This window comes from Prosopis cineraria, unplaced genomic scaffold (genome assembly GCF_029017545.1).
Source record: "Prosopis cineraria cultivar Desert tree isolate PC_DT_omini unplaced genomic scaffold, ASM2901754v1 PC11, whole genome shotgun sequence".
NCBI classification, from domain to species: Eukaryota; Viridiplantae; Streptophyta; class Magnoliopsida; order Fabales; family Fabaceae; genus Prosopis; species Prosopis cineraria.
This window is the reverse complement of record NW_026555342.1, coordinates 11568130-11588535: the sequence shown is the minus strand read 5'-3', so window position 1 is coordinate 11588535 and position 20406 is coordinate 11568130. Positions and strand designations below refer to the sequence as shown.

General features: G+C 33.1%; 1 protein-coding gene across 1 annotated transcript; it reads left to right on the top strand.

Annotated features, from left to right (window-relative positions):
* Nucleotides 1-9805: 9805 nt before the first annotated feature.
* On the top strand, nt 9806-17991 carry LOC129286103 (polyadenylation and cleavage factor homolog 4-like). The gene is made up of 8 exons (XM_054922127.1): nt 9806-10401; nt 11802-11903; nt 11982-12236; nt 13108-13761; nt 14396-14723; nt 14809-15260; nt 15365-15913; nt 17802-17991. Exons 1-8 carry the CDS (start codon nt 10036-10038, stop codon nt 17844-17846), a joined length of 2751 nt encoding a protein of 916 aa, XP_054778102.1. The 5' UTR covers nt 9806-10035; the 3' UTR covers nt 17847-17991.
* Nucleotides 17992-20406: the final 2415 nt, after the last annotated feature.

The window sequence follows — 20406 nt, the reverse complement described above, 5'->3', positions numbered from 1 at the left end:
GATACAAACAGTTAATATAATAGAACAAAAATCAAGATCCTAGCTATAGTTAACGTGGAGCTCCTAAAGCATAAATTTGTTTTTTTAAATAAAAGATCTAATTGAATATTTACATTAAAAGAGAAGGGATTTACAACAATAAATATTTATCCAGCACAGTTGCAAGCCCTTAAAGATCGGCAAGAGGTCCAACATCAATTAATAAATCTGAGACCAAAATAATTTCTAGTGAATAATATCCCCAAAAATAGAATTTAACAGAGCAAAATAATAAACTTACCATTATATGAAATAATTGAAAGGAAATTAATTCAGATTAATAACTCACAATATCTAGAAATATCAATTATAATAATAAAACATGAATGAGTTAAAATTTCTCGAATCTGATATGTTAAAGGAGGATAATTTACTCATAATTGAGTAAAAGTAGCAAACTTACTAACTGCAAACATTGAAAATTTAATTATACTAGTTGAGATCAATCAATTTAATATAATCATGAATTTGAAGATTAAGAAGTTTCATATAACTTCAAAGTACTAAACCACTAAATTAATAATAATAAAATAGTTCAACTCTTTGTGCTTGTAAAGCAAATTAAATAAATAAATAAAAGTACCCTTTATTAAATAAAACCAATAAAGTGTTTATTCATAAATCAATTAAAAGTTAATATTTTAAAGACTTTTGCAGAACAAGCATCAAACATGGACACACAGTCCACGAGGATAAAATAACCAAACACGGCTTATGCCACAAAAACAAACGTGGACACACCAGTCCACGAGGGTAAGTAACCAAACGCGGCTTAAAGCCATGAAACAAACGTGGACACATAATCTACGAGGGTAAGTAACCAAACGCGACTCAAGGCCATTAAACAAACGTGAACACACAATCTACAAGGGTAAGTAACCAAATGCGGCTCAAGGCCACGAAACAAACACGAGTGCGAGGCTCGCGAATAACAAACGTGAAAATAGAGCTCACGAAAACCAAACTAGCTAGTCATTAACCAAGGTGCACCAAGGGCTAACAAAACTGCCGTTAGTAACAGTGTTCTGCTTAAAGTCCTCGTGAAATCACTTTTCAAACATGCGAGAATAATCATTTTTGAAATACACTTTGTGTTCTCAATATCAAACTCGCATGAATCATTTCAAATCTCAGAGTTTGCCAAAACATTATTTCATAGCAAATGTATAAGCTTGTACTAGATGAGTAACCAAGAATTTCAAAAGTAAAATAAACAAAGATGCCTCCATCGATCTTGAAAATATATTTCGTAAAGAAAATACATGCATATACCATAATTTAATTAACTTTTACCATCATTTAAAATTTTTAGAACCAAAATAATTTCATTAACAAAGTACATAATAATCATCATAGTTGTTAAAATGATTTATATGAAAATATAATATTTTAAAAATAGACTACTTTAATTGAAAAATGATGGGGTGCTATTCACTTAACTGTTAAATTCCAAACCCAATGATTTTCTTCCTCAATTCTTATCAAGAGACTCATCTTCCACATACCCTATATGAATAAATGAAATCTCAATTTGCTTCCTATAGTTATATAAACTTTATTCCATTACCAACACAATCCCAACCACTTGAAAGTATTCAAGATTTCAAAAACTAAAATTTATATCTTAATGGTCTCCAAACATCATCACTTACCACCAAGTTACCTCATATCATACCAATCATAACTACTATTTAAATGAGATATGGTTTTTCTTATACCTTGTGTCAAACACCTTGGGTGCAAGATTCCCAAACACCTACAGTTAAATTTATCATGCTTATTTTGCCATTTCTCAAATATCTTAAATGTATTCTCAAGATCGAATGATAAACACCCTTTTTCGTATGAATTTATAAATTACTCAACATAAATCTTCTAAAAATTCAACTAACCACACTATAACTCAAGAATCAAACTCCTTGCATTGCTCAAGTTAAAACTCACATAAATAAAATTTGAATCGGTCATGCCGCTCATCCCACTAAATAGAATTCCAAAAAAGTCTAAGTCTAGCAAAACTCTTCAAACAAGCATCTTACCAAACACCTTATAAGCATCAATCTCAATCTCATACCTAAGCCTTCCCTTCCAACTTTATCCCACCAAATCCTCAAAATCAATCAATTAGACCAAATTACTTCAACTTAAAATTCAAACCCATATATACCATTATGAAACTTTAAGATCCATTTCTAACTTAACTTTGAATTTTCATTGTCATTTCATTCTTTTTTTTTCCAGTAGCACGGCAACAGCAGCAGACCAACAGAGAAAAAAATTGAATTTTGATATCCATGACTTCATCCACTTACACGCACAGAAATTCTCTAAGGAAAGGAGAAGTGATCACGTGTCTTACCTCTAATAAACCAACACGCACAAACAAGGAGAGGAAGAGAAAATCGCGCGTGGACAGAGGAGGGAAAAAAAACTGTTGGTGAGCCCAAGGAAGAGATGAACAGATCGGTAACTGATAAAGCAAGCAAAAGAAAGCAAATCTTCTTGCACACATCCATACAGTCACCAACAGCACAGAAGAAAGAATTTCAGCAAGCTGGAATAGAGGAGAAGAAAGGAACAGAAGCCACGAGTTGTTGGATTAGTGCTGGACGGAGCTTCTGCAATCACACTGGCGAAGATTTTGATTGGAAAGGACGAAGGAGGAGGTGAAGCAGGAGGATCGAGCATCAGAGTCATTTCTCTCTCTCTCTCTCTCTCACAATCGTCGGTCTCTCTGGAAAAATCAAAGGAGCAGAGGAGAATATATCGGATTTATTAGAGGGGTAGTTTGGTAATTTCACAGAGCAAAAAAAGGAAAAAAATAATCCTCCTTGTGGCTTCCAGTAGATTCGAACTTGTGACCTATGGAGGGAATACTTGCACAACTACTACTACACCAGCTTCCCTTCTTGACATACTTGTCCCAATAATTAATATATTTACAATCAATACACATTATTTCATATTTAATTTAATTGTTTTTTTATTTTTTTTGGGTTATTACAGAACTTACCTCGGGAAAGGGTGTTTTCAAGTGTTTTCAGCAAGCATGAATATGAAAAATCTGATGATTCGTAATTTAGATTTAGATATCACACGCCGAATAACATGGGTATCTAAATCATTAATTCTAGCATTTAAAGGAGAAGCTGAAAACAAGCAATTAATGTATAATTAAAAGAAGTATAATGATACAAATGCTCCTTAAACGCAAGAGAAGAAAACTCACAGGAGTAATATAACATCCAAGCATCAATTTTTGAACATGAAAGACACTTCTTAAAAGTCTTAAAAGACTATTAGAAACAATCATTAGGTTCTGATTCGAAGGAGAATCAATGATAATAGTTACCTCCTCCAACAATGTTGGATTCAAAATGCAATAATCAAAGCATAATAAACTGGCATAAGTGAAATGTTTGAGACCATCTCCATGAATTACAAACTTAGGTCTATTTTGCCCGTTTTGTTGTCCATTATTAGCTTTATTTATGATCTTTGAAGCTTGGGAGATAATACTCTCACATTCTCTACATCCATCCAATTACAATCTACTAGCTATAAATGCTCGAGCATAGGACACCTATAAAACATATTTTGAGCTGAATGCTAACTGGGGAAGGTGATACCCCATAAATTTAATGACTTCAGGCTTGGTAAGCATATTAAAAAAGGAAGTATAAGCTTCTGGCCTTTCATCGTGACATGTAAATGAGTCAGTGCTATAGAATTAGGCAAGCTAAGAGGAAAAGATAAAGCTTCTTTGATGTTCTGAAGGTCAAGTCCAAACATTTCAACATTGCACTTTGCAACAACAGAAATCACTGCTTGAACAGAAAGCGAATCATCCATATGGCCTATGAGGGTAAAGTAGGAGATTTTAGATGATCCTCTAAATGAAAGTGCATTTTTAATGAAATTCATAAAATATATTGTTTCAACATTTCCTTGAACAAAGCTAAGTCTGGGAGTGGTTGTCCATATGTATTCCCATCTTTTAGACAATATGCTTGTTCGAACAGCATCTTTTATTGGAAGAGAAACAAAACAATATGTGAAAGGACATTATCAGGCAAGTCGTTAAGGCTTCTATTCCTACCACTAATGCCTTTCTTATTGTTTTACTAATTCCTCATCCTGTATTTTCTTGTTACAGGCATGATCTTAATGGCAAGACAAACCTGGTACACAAAAGTCCAAAAAAAAATGTTACAATAAAAATGGTAAACAAAGTCCAATGAGCAATACAATTAAAGGCATAGATATATAGATTGAGCCTTAAAATAGGCTACATCATTGGTTGTAGCTTGCAAGGCACATAAACCATCATAGACAAATTTCAGTGCAAGCATAACTAAGTTCAAGAAGGGAAAATAATGGGATTTAAACTTGAATTTTCTTATTGTTGAAATTTCAAAAGACTAAAATAAGGATAAAGTGATGTGAAATAAATTCTTATATAGTAGACAAGAAGAAGATAAAATTGGGAAGATTATAAGGAGAAAAACCGATAAAGATACCACCAGCTGTTGGGGCGAAGAAGATCTACCAAATGTTGGATATGGGGAAAAAAATGCAAGCGCTACCTTTAGCTATTGAGAGCCTTCCTTCCTTCTTTCTAGCTTCAACTTTTCTCTTCCTAATAGAATGTTCTATATTATTCAGTTTGATTGCCATTAAAATTTAAGGAAAAATACATAGAATCAATGTAATAATGATCGTTCCGTGCTATATTAATTATTGCATTAAAACAAGGGGACACGCAATCACATCCTCCCATATTTTCATAACTTTAGATGTAGAAATAACATACGGCCAACATGCAAATAACGGAGCCTGCTGAATTAATTGTAGAAAAATATCTGTCTTGCCTCTTGCAAGAAGAAACACCAAATGTATGTATATATATGTTGTATAAAGGTTTTAACAATTTGTACTATTTATGAGTAACGAATATTATCATATAGTTTTCAAATTCCATATAACGCAAAAAATACACACTAGTTGGTACTTAAAACTGTATTTTGAAAGTTGATTCTAGATCATTCTCAAAATTGAGCAAAGGGAGCATATCACATGGTCATGGAGCTCAAATGCATTGTTTCGAGGTAATTAATGCATTTTGAATGTTTAAAAACACACCACCCAAAGACATTTTAGATAATCAATTTTAAGCAATATCTAACCATCCATTCTAATTAAAGAAAAAGACAGGTAATTGCATCATCTAGATTTTTTCATAACTTTAGATGTATCACTGACACATGGCCAACATGCAATAAGAGAATTTGATGAATTATTGCAAAAATAAAGATGTTTTTCTTCTTTTAATAAGGAAACACCATATATATATATATATATTGTATAAAGATTTTGAAAAGTCATTACTATTTATGAGTCACAAATAGTCCATGGAGCATAAAATGTTTGTTTCAAGATAACTAATGCATTTTGAACATGATAACATGCCACCTGAACATACAACTAGATGATCAAATTTAAGTAATATCTAGCCGTCCATTTCAATCAAAGAAGAGAACACGTAATTGCGTCCTTTAGATTTCCTCGTAACTTTAGATGTAGCAGTAACACATGGCTAACATGCAATTAGAGAATCAAATAAATTAATTATATGAATACATGTATTTTACTTCTTGCAAGAAGAAATACTTACTATCTATTATATGGTATAAAAATTCTAAAAATTATAAAAGTTGTATTATTTATGAGTTATCAATATATTACTTATTTCTTAAACTCAATACAACACACAAGAACACATATTAATTTCTGTTAAAAACTCTAGTTTAACTATTTATTCTAATTTTTTTTCAAGAAATCAAGTAAAGAGGAGCATGCCCTATAGTCCATTGAGATGAAAAAGCATTATTTAATGGTAAATGAAAATTATGTGTTTTGACTTTTGAACATTTTAACATGTTATCCAAAGATACATCTAGATGATCAATGTTGAGTGATGTATATTTGTCCATTTTGACTCACAATACATATCATTTTAATCTAATAATGATTGCTCCTTGTTATATTGATATTTTTTTTATCCAAATAAGGAGCCACATAATGGGGTTGGCTTCTCTCCTTTGAGCTATCCTCCACTACCCCTCCATTTAATTAAAATGATGTCATTTTACGTGGAACTCAAACATTCACTTCATTGTTTAGACTTGGCCAATTGGAAAGAAATAAAGATGCCTGGATTGGACACTTCACTCTTCCCTTCTCTCTATTTCACTGTGCGAAGGCTTTCCCTTTTCTCTTCGTCCCCCTCTGCCTTTATGCTGTTCAAGAGGTCTTCATTGTCAGCATATCGACCCATATGTTTCTTCTTCAGCGGGCATCTTCATCAAGTTTGAGAGTCCTCCTTGCTAGTGAATGTTCAAGAGCTTCATCCTTGATTCTTCGTTAATCTCTATGGTGAGATGGAACTGTTACATAAATTATTTTTTAAATAAAAGCTATGATATGTGATTCCCTTGTTTAGTTAAGCCGAGAGTAACTTATATGCTAGTATTTAAAATTATTGAGAGATTCAATATGATCATAGGTGAAACATATAAAAATAAAGAGATATAAATGCAAAGATGATATATATATCTATATATATATATATTGGTTGGCAATTTCTTCCTGCACGCTTGAATTGAACACATTTTTTTTAAGGCAAGCCCATGAATCCTGCCTCTAGAACCAGGAGTTGTAGAAAGCAGGAGAATGAAAGATAAAAATGGTAATGAAGGGCAAGGATTGTTTCATGAAATGGATAGCCTAATCTTTTTACTAGCTAAAATGTTGTGTTCTAATAAATGGAGAATCGGTGGGAGGAGGTTAGTTGAATGAAGAGAAGTTGATCCCCCATGTAATCCCACCCTCCTAATTCTCATAACTTCAAACATCACACTAACATGTGTAAACATCACTCTTTATCTGTATACAATATTAATTATAACAAAGAGTACTATTATGAATCATGAATATTAATACTTTATTTGTAGACTCTACACAATACACAAAAAACAGGCTAGTACTAAACTTTATATTTTAAATGTTAATTTAAGCCTCTACAAAATTGAGCAAAGAGGAGCAGCCACATAATCCAAGAGCTACAAAATATTTGTTTTGAGGTATACATTTCAAATGTTCACACACCATCCAAAGACAATCTAAAGAATCAGGGTTTTTTTATAATAGTAAATAACTAATTTTAGGTGGGATCTTTTTTCAATTTTTCTCTCATGTACAATGTTTTAATATTCATAAATATTTGTTAATTCAAATTCATATTTAAACTAGTCAATTGTGAGTTTAATACAAAATAGTGAATCATTGTACCTTCTTTTGGAGGAGAACAAAAATATGGAAGAAGGAAAATTAGGAGAGAAAAGAAAACATTAAAAATAATAAATATTTACATGTCGAAATTTCTTCTTCTATCTTTCTCTTTTTCTATTTTCTTCACACTTTTTACTTTATTCAAACTAAGCCTATTGGATAAAAATGAGAGAGAAAATGAAAAGAAAAGAAAACTAGAAAAAGAATTTTTTAAAATAGTAAATTCCTATACTATGTTAGGAGATTTCACACTTAGTTTTCTTTCCTCCCTATTTTTCTTTCCATCCAAACAAAGAGTTAAAGTTCGATGAGGAGAAATTCTCATTCTATTTATATAATGTTGTAATCCCCCTGACAGCAAAACGAATTGAAAGGGTAATTTAATTAGATTGCTATAAGGGTTGTTGCATGCTAAATTAGTAAATTCCTTTATTTTCTTGTTGAATGGAGTAGCTTCACTATGTAGTATGTATTAAGATCCACCCCTTCATTCATCTGTTTAGTAGTTCAAAGGATGTTGATGTGTACGTCGCGATTCAAGTCTTACAGAGGTAAAATGGGACACGAACAACTTGCAATGGCAGCAACTATTCTTATTTGGACTAAATTAAAATAGAGTTAATAAATAAATAAGGTCTTGAAACTTGCTCAAAAATTGCCATGGACCCTAAACTTTTAAAAATATGTAAATAAACTTTAAACTTATAAATTTATAGTAAAATAAAACCTGATCATTAACTTTTTTAACACCGTTAATGTTCACACGAGTACTATTCACCGTGGGCCCTAGTTAATGTGATACGTCATCGTAAATTAGCATCATAAACCCTAAGCTATTATGTTAGTAGAGTTGTGAACCCTAAACTATTATGTTAGTAACATTTTGGATCCCGAATTTTGAAATTTTGAGCAAATTACTCCCACTATTTTATGTATAAGCTATTGACTATTATGTAAACCAAATTAGCCTCAAAATGGTTCGCCTTATGAATGCATTGTTCGCCGTGGTGAATGACCTATAATTTGTGAAATGACATTTTTGCAATATTTTTAAAATGATTGGTATCTCATGCTTTTGAATGCTCTATAACTCTAATTTAGCTTTATTTTGAATAATATTTATTTATTTAATGGTGAAAAATTAGATCTTATTTGAAAAGAAGTTTAAGTATTATAAGATTTTACAAGACAATAGATGCGAAAGTCGATGCTTTCATCAATGAATTTAAAACTCAAATTAAATGGTTAATTAAAAATTATCTAATATTTAAACTTCTTTTCAAATGGGATCCCCAATTTTTACTATTAAATAAATAAACATTATTGAAAATAATATAAATTAGAGTTATAGAGTGTATCGAAGATATGATACTAATCGTTTGGAAAATATTACAAAAAAAGGGCAAAAAAAGTCATTTCACAAAATTATAAGTCGTTTATCGTGGCCATCACTACATTCATAGCGGCCAATCATATAGGTCCATGTTTTATACATAAAATAATAGGGATAATGTTCAAAATTTTAAAGTTCAAAGTCTATAACGCTGTTGTTAATATAATAGTTTAGAATTTAGAACACCACTAACATAATAATTTAAGGTTTGTGACACTAATTCATAATGACACATTAGCATTAATGGGGCCCATGATGAACAGTACTTGTGTAAACAATACCCGCATTAAAAAAGTTATGGTTAGAATTCTTTTACTACAAATTTAAAAGTTTAGGATTTATTTTTTACATTTTAAGAGTTCATGGTTCAGAGTAATTTTCAAACAACAATTCAGAGTCCTATTGCTATTGACCCCATTAAAATATGTAATTTTCTGATAAATAATCAACTTATGTAATTTACAATGCATTTTTTTTTACTTGGATGATATTATATACGTGTCCTTTTTATAGGAAAACAATCAAAATAAGATATTGTTTTAATTTTTCTTTGGAATATAAACACGAACTGATAGTGTTTGTGTCAAAATTTTGTGTGGAGTAAAATGACAATAAAAAACCTATTCTCATTTGTATTCATCATGCGAAAATTTAGATATGTATGTAAGATATTAAATACTTTATACTAAAAGATAAAATTTGAAGCTTTAGTAACGAAATTGACTTTGTCGTATTTATATGAAATTTAAAAAATTAATTATATTATTTATGACTATATCATTCTGATAATATGTTTTATTAAAATTAAAAATTAAAATATTTTAAAATCTGTTAATTTTTTTAAAAATTAATAATTTTTTAATTTTTTCTTATTAGATAGATATATTTTGATAGTGTGAATTTGTCACAAATCTTTAATAGGATAAAAGAAAAAATTCTTGATAAAAATTAAATAAAATACCTTATAAAATAACTAAAAAAGCACTTCTCTCCTTCTTCATGAAATACTCCTGCAGTGACTGCATACCTGGCAGCCGTCCGATCGGTTTCTTCATCAGGACTCCATCGTTACAAGTGGAACTTTGCAAGTTCGTAACTTTCCTTCCTCTCTCTCTGTCGCTCGCCCTTCTGGCGATGGTGGGAGGGGAAAACCTCCATGTTTCACTCCTCACTTTCTCTGGTTGGGGCAAATCTAAAGCCCTAATCCTGCCGGACCTACCCTTTTGCTCATCTTTGCGTGTGCTCTGATCTTCATGGACCCCCCAAATTTCTTATTTTCCCGAGAAAACCCTAGACCCCTCTCGTTCTCTACTGCTCCAATTGTCTCCTCAAAACCCATTATCCCCAATGAGATCGCCCAGAAGCCTCCCCCTTCGATTCTATTGGGCCGATTCAAGACTTTGCTAAAAGAACGCGAGGATGAATTCAGGGCTTCCTTTGGTGACGACGTGCCGGTGCCACCCCCTAGCACTGAAGAAATTGTGCAAATTTACCAGTTGTTATTGTCGGACCTCACTTGCAACTTGAAGCCTATCATTACGGATCTAACCATTATTGCTGAGCTTCAGATAGAGCATGCCAGGGGCATCGCCGATGCAATTTGCACTCGGATTCTCGAGGTCTGTCTCGGTTGCTGCGGAAAGATTTCCCCCCACCTTTTTGTAAATACATTGAGATCAAAGCTATGCTGTTCTCTGTTTCATTTTGTGCAACTACGAATATCAGAATTTGGATTTCGCTTCCTCCAATTTATTTACACCTTTCGTTTTCTTTTTTGGCGCTTCTTTCCTGACTACGAAGGTGGGGATTTTAGTTTTTATGATCCTTAAAACCGTAATTAGAAAAGAATGACTCCCGTTTTAATGGATTGCGCCATTCCTCAATCGGTTCTTGGTTTTCACGTTCCAATTTCATCCTAACTGGGTTACACGAATGCAGGGGAAGCCTGATTTTGGCTGTATGAGCTCCTTATAATAATGATCATAATATTAATAAAGGTCAACAGAGAACCTTGTTTCTATTCAAATGGTTTAGTGTTATAATTTGTACTACTAGTCTATATGACTGATTAGCACGTATGATCATCTTACGACACTTGAAGCTGGTATTCTAGTGTGGAACCCATTGGACTTCCTAATTAACTTGAGAACAGTTTAAGAGCACTAAAAGTGAAAAGTATATATATTATGAGTAAATTTTGGCCTGTTGTGAAGTTTTGCTGAAGATAAAGTCTTTGGCCGATCTGCAGAGTTTGAAATAGAAGTCTGAACATAATTCACATTAATTATCCACGCAGTTGTTCTACTTCCTAACCCTATCTTTTTCCTGACTTTTAAATGTCTTTGAGTGTCCTTGTGGAAAAAGATTGAAGAAAGTAGTGATTCAAGAAAAAGATTAAATATATTCCTGAATATGATTGAGTAATATTTGTGGGGTGCTTGTGCTTGGGGTGGGAAAAATACCTTCATATCCATAATTAGAACATGCTTGATGCCTTGATATATTGAAAATTTCCGATCCTCTTTCAATAAATCAGTTCTGAAGTGTTTTTCTTTATAAATGTATTTTTGTGAAACTGATGTTTACATTAGTTTTATCTTTCTCAACTTTGTTATTCCTATTGTTTTGTTTAATCAATACTAGCTATGGCAGAACTATCTTCAAAAGGATTTGATTATGGAAGCAATCAAAGATGTGGTGGTTTGCCAATGCTAATGGGAATTTTAATCAATCTTTTGTTTACTAGGATGATTCCAAGACTCTCAACCCTGCGTATTAGACAGTGTATATCATAGATCTTTATGCTGATCTTTAATTAGAAGTTGTTTCAGAAAATTTTATCGATATATGGCCTTGTAATGGGCTATGCAAAAGTGCTGAGTTTGTATTAAATGACATCCTCTGAGAAAGACATTTGGAGTGATTAAAAATATAACAAATCATGCCCTGTTGAATTTTTATGTTTGGCTTTGCCGCTGTTTTCATAGGACTTCGATTTTTTGAAGCCATCCCTTTGCAGGTGCCTGCAGATCAAAAGCTTCCATCGCTATATCTTTTGGACAGTATTGTGAAGAATGTTGGTCGGGAATATATTGGACACTTCTCTTCATGTCTGCCTGAAGTAGGTCAATTAATAGTGTTGTCATTTTAATTTATATATGTCATTTTATTAACACTAGGGGTTCTATTGTCTCCCCAGATTTTCTGTGAGGCATACAGGCAGGTTCACCCTAAGCTCCATAATGCTATGCGCCATCTCTTTGGCACCTGGTCAACGGTCTTTCTGCCTTCTGTCATACGCAAGATTGAAGCTCAACTGCAGTTTTCTCAAGCAATTAATGATCCGTCATCTACCACTGATCCCCTTAGGGTGTCTGAGTCTCGTCAAGCAACTCATGGCATACATATCAATCCGAAGTACTTGCAGCAGTTGGAACACTCTACTAATGATAGTGTAAGCTTTTTTAATGGAGCCACTAAAGTCTTTACAACGTGTGCAGGGAGAAGACTGCAACTTGATCGTTAGGGAATGTCACGAGCATGCATCTGTCATCAAGTTAATTTTGTACATGTATTCTCAAGTAAATTCAGTGGCAAATGTCTCAGATTCTCAGGATCTTTTCACATCCTTCACACTCCCCCACTCTCTTGCCAACTATTTCTTTATGGACACATTATCAATTATCATAGTTCTATGTTTGAAACTTTGATGTTAAAGGTAGCAATGGAGGATAGGAGGATAGTGCTTTTGTAGACATGGTCTTTTATCAATTGATGAATGGTTTTTGCTAGCAATGATATTGTTTTATCTTCAACTATTCCCGTTTGCTCGTCCCTGGATTTGGAATTTTCTTGACTGGACCCTATGACTGCATTCCCCCTTGACTCCGGGAATTCATTTTTTTTTTAAATAATAATCCTGGGCTTTTGTTTACTGTGGTCCATAATGTATTACAGTGCTAGTAGCGCCTGTGATTCTGAGGTAGAATGAGTTGGAGGTAAGTTAAATCTAAACATATCGTCAACAGGGAAAAAAAGAATCTATTGCTTGTTAGTGTCACTGGTTTCTTGTAGACATGTATAACCTGACATTTTATTCATTTATCACTTTTGCTATGTTCTATTAATTTCCCCTCTCCTCCACTTTTATTTGTTTGGTTAATGTACGAGAGGGTGTGAGCAGATGCATCCTTGGACGGACTAAATGATTGCTGCTGAACACTGAGTATGCAGTAGAAACGTTATCAAAACCTTATCTGGGAAAAAAAAAATCCACATATGGGTGTGATGTGTGGCATTTTGAAAGGATGTTCTTGTCCTTGCAGGTTGGAGGTGAAAAATTGGAATCAACAGTAAATTTGGGTCTTGCAAATTTTGGCCGTGGAGTTAGTAAGATACATCAACCTTTATCTAGCAGGCTTGGAAGATCTCCACCATCAGGAATCGGACTTGATAGGCCTCCATCAGCAACTATAGATGAAATTGCAGTTCACAATTCTGCTGGCAGGCTAGTTGAGAGAGATACTCTTTCTCATCCTGCATTTGATTATGGAGTTGGTAAAGCAGGAAGTAGAACTGAAGAGTTGAGTGGGTGGAAACAACAATATTCTGATGATGGTCAGAACCAGTTTCAAGTTAATGGGCATCAGCGTCAAAGTCTTAAAGCTTTAATAGATGCATATGGCAGTGATAAAAACAACGAAACCTTCAATAATAAGCCTTTGGTGGTTGAGCGTCAGGACACAAATGGTATAAACAGGGTTGTGTCAACATCATGGCAAAACACTGAAGAGGAGGAATTTGACTGGGAAGATATGAGTCCAACATTAGTGGATCATAGTAGGAATAATGATTTCTTTCCATCAAGTATTGGTTTCTCCAGGGAAAGACCTGTTATTAGTGCAGCTACTTCAAACAGGATACTAGGCATAGTTGGTCTAGTCGGTCACAGCTTCCATCAATGGATGATTCCTCTGTTTTAGGAGATAAATTGTTCATTCAAGTGTATGTTTCTTCAACTTTTTCTGTGATTCTTCTAGCTTTTCAGTTATTTTAGATGATCCCCTTTTCAACTGTGTTGTGATGTTTGTCACTAATCAGATACTGTTGACATGTCTAGATCTAATGTTAAATTTATGAGTTTGAAGATTGTTGATTGTTTTGTTTAGGGTTCCAATCAAATACTCTAAGACTCATTCCAACTTTTCTGACAACATTCCCTTTGTTTTTCTTTTCTCTCCTCATTTTTGTTTCCTTTGTTTGAATTCCCTTTAGAATTTGCATAATGTTAAGGAATATTGATAAATGGTCTGGTTCACAGCTTTTTGTTATCAAAATGACACATATCCTTGTGAGCTTCTAACGAGGGAACCTTTGGAATAGTCGTACCCTAGAAAACTAGCTAATGAAGTTTAGAGAGTTCAAGGTCTCTATCAACCCCATTTCATAATCCCATGCATCCTATACTTCCTCAGTGCTTTCAAATGTCATACCTGCAGTAAGCTCTCTATATCATGATGGAAGTCACTGTTTTTTAGTATTAAATTTGAAGGGAATAGGACTCTTTTTTTTTTTTTTTTTTATGAATTGAAAATTTGTTTATTCCATCTGCAGTATGGACGTGGATCACCAGTTCATGTATCTGGATACCAAAATCAGACAAACCGGAGTTTAAACTCTCATCCACCTCTTGATGCTTGGAATATTAGAGGTCGAGCAAGCAATCTTCAGACATCCCCTGTCAGTAACATTCCAAATAGTGATATAAATCTATACGGGACTGGATCTGCTTTGTCCAGAATGGGTTCCACACTTGAGTCTAATGTGGAGATTCATCCAACAGTTTTACCAGCCACTCTTGGAATGAGGCCTCCAGTTAATGTTCATGCAATTCGCCCCCCCACTTTAAACCCAACATTTCCGTTGGATAAACATATCAGAAGTCAATTTGAGTCAATACATGCTAGCAGCACCATTGTAAATAATGGTCAAAATAATCTTCATTCTTGGACAGTGTTGAGAACAAGGTTACAGGTTTATCAAAGTTGCATCACTTGCCAAGCCAGCTAGCTGGCAGATTTCATTTAACCAGCAAAACTGTGGACAAGCACAAATCTTTCCTTCTCAGGACATGCAAGAAAAGTTACTTAGATCACAAGCTCCAACACCTTTGCAATTTAGTCGTGGAAGCTTCTTGCAAGGACATATTGATGCTATAAGTACAGCCATGCCAAATTCGCTTCCTGCTGTACAATTCCCTATTCCAGTCCAAAATATTGCAAATAACTCTTCTCACTTACAAAGGGGAAACTTGATGTCTTTACCTCCAATGTCCCATCCTGCTATGTCACGAACAATACCGCATTCAAATGCTGGTCCTAATGTGTCAGCCCGACGGCCAGGGGGTGCATTTTCTGGTTTAATTAATTCCCTTATGTCCCAAGGTTTGGTATCATTGACAAATCAACCTCCCAAACAGGTATCTGTCTTATTTTCCATTTTCTTTTCCTTTCTTCCTTCATTTTTAGTTTTTATTATTCAACTGAAAGAATCTACCTAAATTAAAGATAACCCAACTTTTAGGATTCTGTTGGAACCGAGTTTAATCCTGATGTTCTAAAGATTTGTCATGAGTCTGCAATCTGTGCCTTGTATGGTGATCTTCCTAGACAATGCACTACTTGTGGCCTTCGATTCAAATGCCAAGAGGAGCACCGTAGTCATATGGATTGGCATGTTACTAAGAACCGGATGTCTAAAAACCGTAAGCAGAAGCCTTCTCGCAAGTGGTTTGTGAGTGAGAGTATGTGGCTTAGTGGCGCAGAGGCATTGGGAACAGAATCAGTCCCTGGTTTTTTGCCAACTGAGGATGTAGAAGAAAAAAAATGCGATGAAGAGTTATCTGTGCCAGCTGATGAGGATCAGAATACATGTGCATTATGTGGTGAGCCTTTCGATGAGTTTTACAGTGATGAAACTGAGGAATGGATGTACAGAGGAGCTGTATATGTCAATGCACCCAATGGAACAGTAGCTGGCATGGATAGGTCGCAGTTAGGCCCCATTGTTCATGCGAAGTGCAGATCTGAGTCTAGTGTGGTCCCCGCTGAAGATATTGGACTGGATGAAAGGGTATGTATTTCTCATCTTGTTCATCTGCTATGCATCTGCCTATCAATTTTAAGTCCTTGATATTGTCTTCATTTTGAGTTGGCTTCCATATAAGAATTCCTTGATTAATGGATTGATATTTGGGATTCTAGGCTGCTGATCATTGTTTTGCCAACTCTGCCTCTATTTTGATTTTAAATTTTCACTTTCATGAAATATATGGATTATTACAACAATAACAATAAGCCTTATCTACTAGACAGAATCAGCTATATGAATTGCACAACACTATTGTGTTCTTTCAACAACCAAATCTCTAAAAATATTGTTAACAAGAAGATCCCTTTCAATAATTTCATTTAGTGTTCTTTTTGATTTTTCTCTACCTCTCTTTATAGGACTTTGAATTGTTTGTTCTACCCTTCTCACCGGTGCTTCCGCTGGTCTTTTCTCAACATGTCCAAACCATCTTAAAGATTTTAAACTTTTTTTTTTCTATAATAGATGCCATGCCAACTCTTTCTTGTATATGATCATTATGAATCATATTTTTTTATTGTATATTCATACATCCATCTCAACGTCCTCATCTATACTATCCTAAATTTACATTTTTGTTGTCCTTTTAAAAGCTCATCATTCACTACTATATAGCATAGTTGGTATTATAGCAGTGCAATAAAATTTTCTTTCAAGCTTATCAAGGACCTTTGGATTATAGATAAAAATTGTAACTGTTCTCCATTTAAACCGCTCAACTTGTATTCTATGTGTAATATCTTTATCAATTTTTCCATCATTTTGTATAACATCTCCCAAATATTTGAACTTGGTCACTTGTGATATGATTTGATCTGTCAATTCAATCTCCAAACCCACTACTAACTTGCCTCTTATCAAATTGACAGTGCAAATATTGTCTGACTCCTATTCAAATGGAAACTCTTTGACTTTAATGTTCAACCCCATAACTCAAGTTTAGAGTTAATCTACTCTCTTGACTCTGATCAGAACAATGTCGTCGGCAAAAAGCATGTGTTTGGAGATTTCTTCTTGCATATGTTCAATTAGAACATTCAAAACCAAGTCAAACAAGAGTTCAAAGATGATCTCTGATGTAGGCCAATTCTCATAGGAAATCTTTTTGTTTTACTTGTAGACATTTTTACACTAGTTGTAGCTCCGTCATTCATATCTTGTATAATGTTAATATAAGGATTGAAGGCCAACATAAAAATTAAAATTGTCAATAATTCGTCCTAGTATTGTGGTCTGGGATATCCTAGGGCATCCCTGGGCAATTCTCCAACTCTCTCTCATCTTTTCAAGCTGGTTTTAGCTTGCTCCTTGTAATTAAAAAAGGTGTACACTCCCCCATATTACTCCACTGCTTTTATTTTACTAATGCAACAGCTAGGAATTGGACATTGACAGCAGCGATGCATTGGACTATTCCCCCAATGCATTATGATTTGAATGTTTATGTAATCTAGTTTACCTCCGTCTAGGGACCAGTGCTGCTACTTGTTGGTATTGGAATTGCGCGCACTGGTTTAGGGACATGATGTTCTGACTATTCGTAATTGAGTCTGTAACTGAACTTGGCCCTCTTTCTTCCTTGTGTTTTTTCAATTAAGGCATGTGTGTAAGTTTGGATGTAACTAAAGTTGTGTTGGAGTATGAGGATGCTATGTTTTTACTTTTCATATAACATGAGATTAGATTGCGACTAATCGGGTTGCCATCATAATTCATAAGCATGAATGTCAACGACCACCCGATTTTTACAGTAGTTTAGTTTTTGACCTAGTACACCTGGTGCTCCATCTTTTCTTTTTCGTGCGGTGATAAATACTGTTCTTCAGCCTTTCTTGGGAAAACACTTGATGAACTTCTTATCTGAGTGTAGGGCACCGATGAGGAGGGTAGCCGACGAAAACGAATGCGAAGTTAATCAATATGGATCAGTTTTGTCTCAGGTTTTCTGTAACTTAACAGAGTTGTTATCAGTTAGTGTATGCGCTGGCTTATTCTTTTTCAGTATAGTTGGATCTTTGGATACCGTGGTGAAATTTATACATGTATAGTTGAACTTGTTACATGCGAGTTTTCTTAGAGCCAAAGGTTGCATGCTCTAACCTGCAATTCTTTCGTCCTGACGCTAGGGTGCACAACAGTACACAGCAATGATCCACCATATTTACTGTTATTTAGCTCCATTTGTACTGTTAGTCTTATAATTCACGTTTATTTCATCAAGCGCTTGCATCCCTGGGATCAAAACTACAGGTACCTGACGCCATTTTCTTCACTGGATGACTGGAATAATTTAGTGGCTTTTGTAATTTCTGCATAACTTGTTTTTTTCTTGAGTAGTATAGTTATTTCATACTCACAAACCAAGAGCAGAGCAATATAGTTATTTTATATTTGGTGCATATGCTCTTTCTGGTCATTATTACAAGTGTTTTCAGTTACTTTGCTTAAATCAAGGAATGATAGTTAAATTATTGAATATATCTTAACCTGAAAAAAAAAAAAAAAAAACTTCACCCATATAAAATATGGAAGAGAGATATTCAATATATGATAATTTTCCATGTGTCTCGTATTAAGGATTAAAGAATATTTTTATTAGGAGCTCTGTAATAGGGACTAGAGCACATGGTGTTCATTGTTTAAAGCTGATATTTAAAATTGATGTTGATTTAATGATTTCAATAATCATTATCATGGTCCTGTTCTACTTGTTGGGTCATGAACGGGGTTTAGTTCAAACCGATTCTTTGGGAGCAGGTGTATAAAATTTGATTTGAAATTGAAATATATTATAAAAACTAATAAAGGGCATAAACAACATAATAGGTTTAATAAAAGAGATAGTTTTAAAAATAAAAAAAATAGGCAAAAATCATTCTCACTAATTTACAGAAGGTTTTTTTCCTGAGCCTGGGTGGATTGTCAACTTCGGTGACTTTGGCCCAAAAAAAAAAAAAAAACGGTGACTATGGTTGAGTGAGTCCCAGTTCCCTTGAAACTCATAACATTAACATTTTATAAAAAAAAAAAGTATTTAAAACTTTCACTTTTGATAAAAATAATTACATGATTAAATTTCTTAAAGTTATAAATTATTTAGTTATTTAGACAAAGAATTTTGTGGTCCTTCAATGATTTTTATGATCATGGTTGTTGGTCAGGAAACTGACAATTAAGGACTTTTCATAGTCATTAATTAAATTAGGAATTTTAAATTATTAAAATTTTAATAATAGATTATGATTCTTACTTGAACTTAAAAACATGTATGAATTTATAAAATTTCCCTTCACTTGAAAAAAAAAAAAAAAATTAACACCGTTGATGTTAGTATCATGAAGTGTGAATATTATTAATCTCAATTGAAAAATTGAGGAATAATAGTAGTTGGGAATGGATTGTTTCTTTATATGAAAATAAAATTTACTTTTAAAACTAAAGTCACTTCTAAAGGGTATTTTAGATTATTTATATTTTTTTAAAATTTTATGTAAGGATCATGATTTATTATTGTGATTACAATAATTTAGGATCCTTAATTATAATTAATGGCTTTAGGAAGTTTCTAATTATCATTTTCCATGTTAGTCGTTATAGTTATGTGCATGAAACAAGTTTATTCTCTCTCTCTATGGGGTTGGTCGCTTGTTTTTTTTTTTTTTTTAAATACAGAGGAAGACAAAAGTTTTATTTTATTGTGGAGGCTCCGGCATTATGGTAGTCTCCATATTCATATCATGAGCTCATCGAGGCAGCCAATCAACCTGAGCATTAGCATATCTACGGACATGTTCCTAAATTATTTTATCTCCCTCAAATCATTGATGTTAGACATGATCAAGGTAATGAAAACTGAGTCAGTTAAAGCACTGATTCAAAAATTAATGAATAAAAATAATAATTGAATCACAATTAAATAAATCATAAATAAAATATTTTATTGAATCCGTTAATACATTGATTTAACTGTTTAATGGTTTAACTGATCAACTTTTTTTATATTATGGACATGACATATACAAAGTCAAGAGATAAGGGATAAGTGAATATATATCAACAGTTGACCAGAAGTTGAAAATCGAATAAATTGCAGATCATGAAAAACATAAAATGAAAGGATCATCATAATCATCTAAACTTATTAAACAATAATTTATCATGGTAATTAACTATAAAGAAGGGTAAAATTAAAAATATACATTTTTAAAAAAATTAATCATTTAATTTTTATAGTTTTGACCTGTTAGTAATTTAGTCTTTAAACTTTAATTTGTTGTAACTCAATTCTTAAAGTTTTGATTCAATTATAACTCAATATCTGAACTGACTCTTGCAACTCAGTCTTTATATTTTTAATCATATAAAAGATTAGTCCCTATATTTTCAAAAATAAAATTATATAGATTAAAATTATGTTAAATTCATGACTAATATTTTAAATTACTAAACTCTTTTAATCTTTATGGAGAATATAA

Bases quoted from the DNA above. Each gene is read 5' to 3' on its own strand.
- LOC129286103 (XM_054922127.1), top strand. From the start codon at position 10,036: ATGGACCCCCCAAATTTCTTATTTTCCCGAGAAAACCCTAGACCCCTC. The intron at 14,724-14,808 runs GTCAATTTGAGT...GTTGAGAACAAG, and splicing joins GTTGGATAAACATATCAGAA to GTTACAGGTTTATCAAAGTT. The intron at 15,914-17,801 runs GTATGTATTTCT...ATCTGAGTGTAG, and splicing joins ATATTGGACTGGATGAAAGG to GGCACCGATGAGGAGGGTAG.